Source organism: Micropterus salmoides, unplaced genomic scaffold, assembly GCF_014851395.1.
Source record: "Micropterus salmoides isolate LMB-PRFRI ecotype aquatic unplaced genomic scaffold, ASM1485139v1 Ms_hic_scaffold_14, whole genome shotgun sequence".
Taxonomy (NCBI): domain Eukaryota; kingdom Metazoa; phylum Chordata; class Actinopteri; order Centrarchiformes; family Centrarchidae; genus Micropterus; species Micropterus salmoides.
The window spans coordinates 7,320,569-7,332,591 of NW_024040485.1; the positions used below are offsets into that span (position 1 = coordinate 7,320,569).

Below are 12,023 nucleotides of genomic sequence, written 5' to 3' on the forward strand. Positions count from 1 at the left end.
AACATACTATTGGATGCGGGAGATTCTTACTGCTGTAAGGTTCGTACTTATAAATAAGGGCAACAACAGCGTTATGGCACTGTGTAATTAAAAATCATATACTATAATGAAGTCACTATAGTTGTTCATTTAGCTCATATGGCACACCTCCTATGTTAAAGTGATGGAAACATTACCACTTAAAACCAGTAGTAAGGACAAAGAAATCAGAAATCTGTGAACTTAGATACTGTGTTCATGTTACTCATAGCACCAAGTTGATTGAGAAAGTAGGTTTCTGGGGCCTTTAAAATATGTCATAATAATAATATCTTTAGTGTTTGTAAACACAGATTGTTTAAAACAGGTCTATATATAGGCCTACAGTTATATTTAAATTTAAAAAAATCACAAAAGCTGCTGCTGCTAGATCTCCTCTACGATATATGGAGGAATATCTACTTCAAAACATCTTATTGGTCCTTTAATTATGTAATATGATAAACGCACATCTATACATTGCCAATTTGTAGGAGTTTTATTAAATATTACAAGCATAACCTGCTGCAGAATATTCTGCGTTTAAGGTGCACTCAGTTGTGAGTTTGAAGCACTTGATGATTTAAGTTTTCGTGTTTAAAGCACAGTTCTCGTTGCGGCCGCTGGAGCGCCCTCCTCCTCTCTGTGGAGTCCAAAACGGAGATTTGGAGCGGGGAGGCGTGGAGGAGGAGGGAGGGGGTGTGTGCTACTGATTGTATGGGGGGGGGTATTCAGTCCTGTTTAAATGGGAATCTAGAGCGCAGAGAGGAAAAGAGACGCAAGAGACTGATAAACCAAGAGAGCAGGCGAAAAAAGTGGAGACAGATTTATTTTACGCACGGGAAAGACAGGGAAACGAGTAGAAGAAAGGAAAGGGGAGAAGGAAAAGAGGAATCGATTTCGCCCCCCCCCCCCCCCCCCCCACCCCCCCAAATTTGGCTTCTTTCACTCTCATGACTCAAAGAGGATTCCAGTTAAATTCACCCTGTCGGGAGGAATTGATGGTGTCTTTTCAGGGAAGCAGAGCCGAGGGGAGGAATCTGAACGCGCTCGGCTGAACCATGCCAGCCCTGTGGATCATAACTTTGGCGATCACTTTGAACCAAGGTGAGAGATGTTTAACACACTCAGGCTGAACTGGCTAGGGCACGAGAGGAGACAGCGGAAAGTTTCTTCTTAATGCCCGGATTTTTTCACCTTTTACCCTTCCTCTTTACCCTGTTGTGTGAGGGCGTCTGTGCGCTTTGTGCTGTCTGTGCTGGCAGTGCATGTGTTTGTGCATCTTTATGTCTGGCTGTGTGTGTTTGTGTGTGTGTGCGTGTGCGTGTGTGTACGTGCCCGCGCAAGAAAATGTGTTATGTTGTTATAGATTTGTGCTGCCCAGGACATCATCATTACAGCCCACAAGCGCCAAAGAGAAAAGAGTCGTGGGGTGTTCAGGGTCTTTGCTCTGCTGGGGGAAAAAAATGAGATTTAGAGTGTAGGATGCAGACACAAACGGTCCAGACGCCTTGCGATCATTTTTCTTCAATTACGCGTTTATGAGAGAGTTGTGGAGCATCTGCACTGACGTTACTTTGACGTGACCTTTGAAACGCATGAATAAATAGATTTCAAACAAACGCAGTGTGTTAGAAGCACGCGCACATGCAGTCACACGCAAGTGCGCGCGCACACGAACACACTCTGCGCATAGCCTGACAGCCAGGGGATGATTGATGAGGCGAGGATCAAATGCACAGTCTGGTCACCGGGCTTTAACGTGAGTCACACTGGATCAATTTCCAAGACACGCGCGCGCACACACATGTACGGCACGCACGCGATTGGCACGTGCTTTCCTTTAATTTTAGTGTGTGTGTGTGTGTGTGTGTGTGTGTAAGAGAAAGAGTGGAGAGTAAAGACCAGCACAAGTGTCCCTCAAGACAGAAAGTGTGTGTGTGTATGTGTGTGTGTGTGTGTGAGAGAGAGAGAGAGACAGAGTAGTGCGTCCTCCTCTTAGCATGCAGGTAGTGTCTCGCGTGCTCGTGCCAGTGCGCGCGGTCCCGCTGCAAACGTGCAGGTGCCAAGAAAAATTCATATTTTAGCGTAAAGACGGAGACATATTCACTGGACTGGAGGAGAGCCCCATTACTAATATGAATGTCCCTATTTATCGATCACCTTGATAGATTACCCTCTCTCTCTCTCCACACACACACACACACACACACAGTGCGAGAGAGGATTGAGAGGAATGTGCATTTATGTTTGAGGGCAGTCAGGGCTCCAAAGACAGAGGTGATTAATTGAGGTGGCCTGATGTGAACAGTTCAACTGTGTGTGTGTGTGTGTGTGTGTGTGTGTGTGTGTGTGGTGTGTGTGTATGTGTGTGTGTGTGTGTGTGTGTGTGTGTACCTGCTTAAACACCTGGGTCCCTGGTGCCGCTGTGTGATGAACCACAGACGGTGATCTGCTGAGACAGACAGTCAGAGGAGCTCCCAGGCTGGAACAGAGCTTACCACCCGAGTAGAATAGAACATTATTATTGCTTTATAGGCTACAATAAAGTAGAATAGAGCAGTACACATGGTGAAGAGCAATCAGCAAAAAGTCTGAGCATCTTGGATCGAAGGATGGTTGCATTTGTCTTTAGATCGGTTGACATTATGATCAATTCAATTAATCAATATTAAGGATCTCAGATTAATTAGAGAGAATTGGTTGTAGCTGGATGGAAGATAAGACAAGGCAAATTGGAATTATTATAGCCATAGAGAATCAAACAAAGAGCAAAGTAGAAGGAGGAAAGAACAAGACAGAAAAGAGCAGACAGAGCAGAACAGAGCAAGGCAAAATGGGACGGGCCCGAACAGAACAGAGAAGAAAATAACCAATTGCACAGAAAAAGAACAAATCAGAACAGATCAGAACAAAAGACAACAGGGTAGAACAGGACAGAAACACAACAGAAACCTAAAAAGAACAGAAACATAAAATCAGAATAGAGAAAAGAACTGAACGGAACAGAATCCTGAGCAGATCACAGATCAACAGAACACAACGGGACAACCAGCGAAACAGACAGAACACACCAACAGAACCAACAGAGAAGATCAGAAACAGCGCAGAAGCAGTGGAGAACAGAGCAGAAACAGAATAGCAGAGATCAGAGCAGAGCAGCAGATCAGTGTCTCCAGCTGAGCCGGTGTAAGCCTGTAAATGTGATCAGAGCGAATCCGTCCCCTACATGCAGCTGCTGTAGCCTAATGTGTGTTTAGCCTGTTTGGAGTCTTCCAGGTGTCTGCTGCCTGCTCTCCTCTGCTGACAGCTCTGACTGCCTCTCTTTGAGCAGCCTGATTTGCTGTTCAGTCCGCTGGTGTGCCTGGCTTCCTAACACAGGCCAACAACATCACTGTGGGTTGACCGCGCGTCTGCAGGCCTCTGTAATTACAATTGGGCCCTGTATATGTGTAAGCGTGTGGCTCCGATGTAGCGTGTTGCCGCTGTGATCCCGACACTGTGCTTGCCAGCGCTGGTCTGGCCACAGGCGAGGAAGCCTGTTTCTCAGAGTCGATTCTTGAACAGCACTTTTGCTTGAGCTGAACATTTTCACAGCCTGATCATGCAAGCAAAGCAAGCAAAGCAATTCTTGCACTGCCAGCACCTGTCCCATCTCTCTCCTCCCTCTCTTTCTCACACACACACACACACATATATAGACTTTCTTTTCTCCCTTTTCTCCCCCCCCCCACACACACACACACCCACCACCCCCACCCTATTCTTCCATCTCCCATCACAAGAATAGAGCAGAGGCGCAGATGTAAAGAGACAGGCCAAAAGACAGAGAGATGGAGGCAGAGAGAGACGAAGAAAGAAAGAGACAGCGGGGTTCAGTCCTAATCTGTTGACAAGAGGGGATGTTTGAGGATAAACAGAGGCAGAGCAGGAATGCTCAGGGAGAGAGAGAGAGTGGGCCCTATTGGCTTGAGTCTCTTCTTCAACAGCAACCCAGCCGGACCATCAATGTTTGATGGTTTGCATCAGCACAGGTTTAAACCAAAGTAGGCTCCAGGGCACCAGGGGATCCTCGGAAAAGGTCTCTTAAGATGTGTCTGGAAATGCCAACTGGATTTGCTTTAGATTGTTGAAAATATTTGACCTCTCATCCAAAACAAGAATCTAAAGCGTCCAGTTGCCTTTGAGTTTGCACTTTTAGATGTACTACAAACCCCTAAATTGTTTATTCCACTTGCTATAACTTAGTACAGCGAGGGACTGAATGAGATTGTCTTTGATCATTAGTTTCAAGCTCTCCACTGTTACGCCCTCAAACAGTTGTGTAATTCCTTTCTGAATCATCTAAAAACAAAAATAGTCTCAGATGGGGGGTTGTGGGTTAAGTCAGAACTGGAATTTACAGCATGTAAAGGTTTGGAAAAATGCACTACAACTCACAAGCAGGTCCTAAAAAAAAATTCAAAGTAATAATAATTGTTCTTTTTTAGTGACTTACAATTGCTATATGTGTCAGAGGTCGCCTACCTCTGGAGCAACTAAGGGTTTAGTGTCCTGCTCAGGGCCAAATTGGTGGATGTGTCACTGTGGGACTTGAACCCCAATCTCCCTCACCAAAGGAATGTGTCTTATCCACTGCTCCATCACCCCAACCTCATACAGGAAGGCTTGGACACGCTTGTATCTATAGTGCATATTGAAAGACTTTTTTACTATTTTCCAACTACTTCAGTTGCTGTTTCCAGGGAAACAATTTGGTCCCTACTAACACCTCCTCCCGTAATGTAGCTTTTGTACACTGGTGTTTCAAATCCGCACAGGGCCCTTCTTTAAGGTCACCTTGAGATCAACAGTAGCATAAGACACATCCCACTAAGAAGTCAGTCAACAAAAACAAAATTGAGGATCTGTCATTTAGGCTAGTGGTGGAGTTTCCAAAACAAATTTGCAGTTAATCAAATTACCTCAAGAAAATGCAAAGCATGCCTTCGGCATCCAGGGCCCCTGAAGGTTTCAGGTTTTTATCAGTACACCAGATGTGATGAAATTACATTATAGTCTTGTGCTCTTAATCCAGAGTTAAAAATTTAACAAGAAAAAAAACAAAACAAATTTAAGACAGAGAAAGAACAGGCTGCAAAGTCTGTGACTGTTGTTCAATATACAAAGCAACTGAACATGTTCTCATTCTTGGTGGATTTTAACACCAATGATGGGCATTGCTCGCATGACCGGCCGCAGGATGAAGTAAACCCCCAACCATGGCCATTAATGCCATACTGTACGGATCATGCCATTAAAGTGACTATAAAAAGGTTCAGTGACTCTGTTGCTCTTAATTGGGTGGTTAAAAAAACTGCTGCACTCCCAAAAGAAGATAATTAAAAATGGCATGATAAGCCTTGTTTAAGGGAAGAGCGGAGGTTCAAACAAGTGTGTGCGTGTGTGTGTGTGTGTGTGTGTGCGTGCATGCATGTGTGTGCGAGGCCTCATCGCAAAGCCCTCCAGTACCTGACAGATCTGATATCCTTATGGCATGGGAAGCATAATCTGAGGTGACAAGGAACAGCAATTAAAATAAATAAATAAAGTAACCACCACAATTAGCCGCCGCTTAATTCACCGCGATGCCCTGATGATCTAGTAATCTGCTAAAATGACATTTGCAAATCTCCCCTTCCCTCTTCTGCTCAGGTTGACTGTGTGTATGTAGGAGTGAAGTACTGAAGAGTACGCATATCCTAACAGAGCATCGACTGGTATTAGGACTGACACCCGTCACTCTGGCTGATATGTCAGCCTGAATGAGGGAGGAGTAGTGGACCGCAAGGGAAAGGAGGAGGAGGAGGAGGAGGTAGAGAAGTAAATATGAGAGGAGAGAAGAAGAGGAACAAGAAGACAATAAATGAGAAGGATAAGGACAAGAGAGAAATTTAGATTGCATGAAGAATGCAAGGGAGTGAAGAAGGGAGGTGGAGTAATGTGGAGTGAAATGCAGAGGAGTGGGAGCTAACAGGAGTAAATGTTGAGGAGAGCTTTGTACAAGTTTGGGTAGCAGAGATTGATTCGTAGAGAGGGTTGGAGCAAAGGAGCAGAAAAAAAGAGGAGAAGATCAGGGAAGAGGATAAGGGCAGGAGAGGAATTCAGATGAGAGGAGGGCAGAGGAAAGGGGGCGGTCAGTGGAGGAGTAAAGAGGGAGGAAGGAAACATCAATGACAAGAGGGCAGAAGAAGAAAGAAGTGTAGATGTGGCCAGAGGAGTGAGAGAAGAGAGAGAAATGAAGAGGAGAAGGAGCTAAAAGAGGAGAGAAATTCAGGTGCGAGGAGGACGGCTGAGGAGTGAAGGAGGCAGAGAAAGGGGGGGGAGCAAGGGGGAGAGCAAGGGGGAGAGCAAGACAGGATGAGGTCAAGGGAGAAATTTGGGTAGGAGGAAGAGAGCACAGGAGTGAAAGAGGACATTTTCTGTGGGCGCTCAGAGAAGGAGCAGAGATGGAGGGAGGAAACATTCATAGTAGGAGAGCAGAAGAAAGACGAAGAGGGGGGAGTCAGAAGCTTAGTTGAGGCCAGAGGAATGCAGGATGGGAATGAAGAGGAGGGGTAGGAGCCAACAGGAGGAGGGAACGATTGGAGTGAGGGAGCAGGAAAATAGAGGTTTGGAACCAGGAATATAGAGACGTAGACAAGGTGAGAGAAGAAAAGAGGGTGAGAACAGGGAGAACTTTGGAGGAGGGAGAGGGAGGAAGAGTGAAGGCGTGTGGAGGACCAGTTCAAAACGAGGATGGAACACTTATGGAAGGAGAGCTGAAAAAGAAAGGAGAAGGGAGATGAAGGAGTGTAGATGAAGGCAGGTGGGAAATGCAGAAGAGGAGTGGGAGCTAACCGGTGTGAAGGAGGAGGGGAGCAGAGATTTATGTGTGGAGTGGGTTGCAGCGCCGGAGCAGAGGGAAACAGCCAGGCCTATTATAGATGGGGCTCTCCTGGGGGAGCAGGGCCTGGAGTTTTCCAGGCATTTCCAGCATATTTCAACACTGTTCCTAACAGCACGCTGTGTACAAAGCTCTGCCCTCGACGGAGTCCACAGCCCTCCAAGGATAAATAAAGTGGGTCTCCTTTCTCTGCATGAGTATTCAATAAAAGCGATAAAAGGCTGGAAGTAACCCTTCTTAGGTTTTTTGGAAGGGAAAGTGAGAAACCAAACTGGCCACCCTCTCCATGGAGAAGCTTTCAAAGAAATGCAGACATCAAGCATAAAAGCATAAAAGTACTTCCTTTTATATGCGGAAAAATGTCAACAAAAGGGCTGTGAGATCAAATAAGCTGAGTGTGGAGGTAGTTTATGTTTCTACTCTCCCTCTCCCCCTCTCGCTCTCTGTTTCTTTGTCTGTCTGTGTTTTCTCTCGCTCGCTCGCTGTCTGAGAGTTTCATGTGTTGAGGTGAGAGAGAACAATTGAATGGGCCTCCCACATAAAATCCATTCAGAGACATCTTGAGGATTAAGAATGAGAAATTGTCCAGTGCAGTGAATTAAATCAATCTGATCCATTACAAGATCGCTGTCATAAGGTTTTCCCTTTTGTCTTTGCCCTGGATTATGCATGCTGCTGGTTAACTGTGTGTGTGTGTGTGTGTGTGTGTGTGTGACTACTTGCACTTCTTCCATACATTATACACTATAATGCACCATCCCATGTCATCAATGAAACTATTAAGGGATTTTGTGACTGACACCCTAGGCCATCTGTTGGAATCACAAGTATTGTCCATGGTTTATTCTTTGATCAGATAGTTCCTAGCTTTAAATCAAAATGTTAACAGCATTTCAAATTTTACAACACACTTGTATTTGTGTAATGAAAAACACATTTATACTTCATAAAGTAAGATGTTTAAGTGCTGTAATTATTGTGTTGGTACCATGATGACTCAAGGCGTTCTCATCTCAGTGCATCATTTCCGACTCTGCTGCATATTTTGTCATTATCAGATTCACCTGAATCACCCTCGGTTCATGAGCTGTGTTCTGATTACTGTTTCAGGTAGGTGCCTGACATGCGTAAAACACAAAAACTAATTTAGCTTGAGAGTTTCTTCAGAGGAAGGAGTGAAGACAACATGCACATTATAATATCCAAACATTTGATAAACCTTATTATTATTTACAAAATGGTTGGGGACCCCTTCTATGCCACATTAAACTAGATATCCTGAGTATTACATTACCATATTATTATATTTCAAGTCTTTCCTTTTATCCTCGTCTAACCAGGCAGTTACTAATTCTATTAAGACAGCATATCTTATTCAAACCAAAGCTTCTGCTAAAGGAAAAGTTTGTAATATTTAATACTTTCTCTTTAAAAAATCCAGCGTGTGACGATCATAATCCTGATTTTATACACCCTACAGACCCAGTATCCACTGGCTCCACTTTCACTTAATTTAACATTTAGCGTCTTCCAATCTTTCCCCACAGAGGCTTTTCCAAACTTATTTCCCTTATCAGAAACTGAACTTGTGTAACCAAATGATTTTATTGCGTGGGCACCACGACCATGTTTTTTTTTTTTTTTTTGAAGTCTCAATACAGCCCTCTATCCCTTTATTTCATTTCCTTTGGTGGATTTTAAACGGTGATAAAAGAAGCAGCGGGGATTTAAAGATGGAGATGGACAACATGATTACAGATGATGAAAGCCAGTATCCATCACCACCCACTCTGTTTGTGTTTCCATCCTTCTGTCTGTCTATCTGCCTGTTCTCCTCTCCTCCCCTCTTATGTTTTAATGTAAGTCGATAACTATCAGGAACTGATAACACCCCAGGCTCCTGCTCGGCATGGCGAGGCTAGATGAGGCGAGGAGAGAAGAAGGCGGGAGCAGGGTTGGTTGAGGTGGTGGTGGGGTTGGTAGCGGGGTGACACTATCTCCCCTCGGTGAGGCCTGATACGCCCAGGCGCAGACGAGATAAGCAAGCCGCTCTCAGCGGTGGCGGTGAAGAGGGGCAGTGACGTCACGCTGCTTGTCTCTTGTTCCTGTGGCAGTAAATTAAACCATGGCATCACAGGTGAAGATTATGTCAGAGGGAGATTTGTCATTGTTCTGGAAAGGAGATTAGACTGCGAGTGTGACCCCACCTTCTTGAGGTGTTGCACCTTGCAGTGTGTGTGCTCATGGTAGTAGGCCTTTTCATAGCAGACGTTTTGATTTGTCTTGGTAGCACAGGTAACGATAGCTTTCTTCAAGTTCCCCAGTAAACCGTAACAAAGCGACAGTGAACCAGCATGCACACCAGGGCCAGGGCTTTGGAACCAAAGCAGCTAATTGAATCAGCCGTCATTCATTTTATTATTTTTCAACCGCGACATGTCAAAATGTCACGAAATGTCTGAAAAAGTTCTGTTGAATTTCATGCTGTGAGGACATACAGTACATACACTCACATTACAGGGACCCAAGTAAAAATAGTGGACAAAATCAAGTTCCCAGAAGGTACACCATTAAATTGGAGGGCTTGGCTTTTGGTTAAATCTCCATGGATGTGTGTGCTAGCAGTGCAGGTGTTTGTGCATCTTTATGTCTGGCTGTGCGTGTGTGTGTCCACAATATATGGCGAGGGCCAAAGGAAAATAAAAGAGTAGGTCTGCTCGCTTGCAATTGAGGCAAAGCAAGAGAGAGGGAGGCGGGGAGGTAGAGGGGGAGGGCGAGCAAGATGTGGCAAGTGAAAGAGAGAGGTAGCGAGGGAGCTAAAGCGAGCGCGTTGGGGAGAGTGAGAGAATAAGATAATTTCTTAGCTCTTCTTTTAAATAAGTCTGTTTCTATAGCAACCATCCAACCAGCCGCTGAGAGAGAGGGGAAAGTGGGGGGTGCACCAGAGAGACGGAGGGAGGGAGAGAAAGAGAGAGAGAGAGTTACCATAGCAACGGAGGAAGAGGGAGAAAAAGGACTTGGAGAAACTTTAAAAAAAAACATATAGGGAGAAAAATATAAAAGGCAAGATAAGCAAAGGAAGAGTGCGTTTACAGCACTGCAGTGAAGGGTAATTAAGGGGAGTTGGGCAAGTTAATTAAAATACTTAACTAATGACTCATTACTCGTTGAAAAAGTGATTGCATTACATCATTTGGAGAAGCAGGAGGAGTTGTTTCGAACGTCCAATGTTCAGGTTGTAGCTGTTCAACGCAGCTGTGTTGCTTTCATCACCACAATTTTTGGGGTTGATGTTGATGTTCCCATTCGTAATCCTTGCTACAAAGCTCCGATTGGTCAGAATTGCGCACAACACCCTATTTGAATCACTAAACAAATCGGAGCTCGGGCGATCCGAGGTCTGGAAGTAGGCTACACCTTTGTCATGGTAATTTGTTTTCAAATAAATGTGCTACAGCTCTGATTTATGCTACTGGCTGGCTTCTTCTCTATAGCATTTACAGCTGAGGCTTATGGGAATTATACTATTTTATGCCATACCTACCTGCTGTTATTATTTGTAGGCTATTTCTAAGAAATGTTAGATGTCAATAACAGACATAGAACCTGTGGTATTGTTAAATAATAATTGTGTTTCTTTTTTGAGGAACATTGAGGATATTATTAAAAGAAAACTTTGAAATGGAAATTTACAGTGGGGAAAAATGATATAAGCGACTCTTCCCACTTTGAAGCTGAAACATCTTCTGTATTTAACAGGTGTGGTAATAGAAAACAAGACATTGTGGTTTAATGAGCAGTCTACCGTTTGCAGGTATTTACTGACAATCAAAATGTAGCTTAGCCCTCCAGCGTTGATTCTTGAATAAAGGTTTAACAATTTAGGGAGGTTTGATTTTGAAGGTACTGAGACAAAACTGATGAAATCCCTCCCATCCATCTCCTGGCAGCAAACCGACTCCCCGTAGTGTCGAGGAAGTGGAATGTTACTGGGATAAGGGATTAGTTACTGTAATGTGATTACTGAATTTCAATTGTAATCCCTTCCACTACTAGTAAAAAAAGTAATCACATTGCTGTACTGCTCAACACTGTAAATGGGAGATAAAGACAGAGCTAGCAGGGCAGTATGGCTGTACTCTAAAGCGGGCAGAGAAAGAGATGAGCTGCAGTGATAACAGTAGCTACAGCTGCTGCCTGATTGTCCATTCTCAGCTCTTGACCACACATGACCTCCATCACTCTGCGGAGAGGGCGAGTGAGCAATGAGAAACACAGGTGGGGGGGCAGAGAGAGAGGGAGAGGATTGATTGGCAGTCTCAGAGTTCAGACAGCTCTGACCACAGAGGCCTTGATCTGTTTCCCCTGAAAGCACTGAAGCTACATGGTGATCGACAAAAAGAGTCGACATGGGTCAGGTGTCCAAATTCTTCATCCTACACACTGATAGTATAGAATGTTGAGTGTGCACAACATTTAGCAAGTAAATGATGGACAAAGTAGTAGGCTCCCATTTGAGGGTGTATTTTTGATAGTTTTATGATAAAATACTGGGTGTTTTCAGCAAAGCAGATGAGCTTAGTATAAAACAGACGTTTTTCTGGTTTGAGCATGGATATATATTCTTTGCTTTTGTGAACATCATATGGTCAAGATTGTGATCAGTATGGTGAATTTAGACATAGAGGTCCACTTACACAAAACATAAACTGTCCAAGTAAAGTAGGATAGTGTCATTTCATAGCAGAGGTACACACCAGACAGCATTCAGACAGAGAGAAGAGGTACAGTAGCCTGAATGGACGACTGGGAGTGAAAATGATAAAGGATTTTCTGGACCACTGCCACGCATTAGTGCTGGAAAATAGTAGCGGCATATCTTCATGCGGTGACATATATCAGGTCTGGGCTTACATAAAAAAATAAGTGCGGGTGTTGGGATGTATCAGTGTGTATTGCACTCACACTGACATGTGATTGAAAGCTCTGAAGCAACGACACTGATTTAGTGCTTTGATTCTTGACTCTGATTCAAGGTGGTATGCGGTGCACTCAGGACTTCTGAATATGGAATCGCATG

General features: G+C 44.2%; 1 protein-coding gene across 2 annotated transcripts in view; it reads left to right on the top strand.

The window, feature by feature from the left end:
* Window positions 1–761: 761 nt before the first annotated feature.
* The window catches only part of kirrel1b (kirre like nephrin family adhesion molecule 1b), an 80,492-nt gene continuing 69,230 nt past the window's right edge, over window positions 762–12,023 (top strand). The window contains exon 1 of one of the 2 annotated variants that reach the window (XM_038717398.1): window positions 762–1,125. In XM_038717398.1, coding sequence (XP_038573326.1) covers window positions 1,080–1,125 — 46 coding nt within the window. In that variant the 5' untranslated portion in view covers window positions 762–1,079. The remainder of the gene's footprint in view (window positions 1,126–12,023) is intronic. The other variant, XM_038717400.1, reaches the window with a different exon arrangement.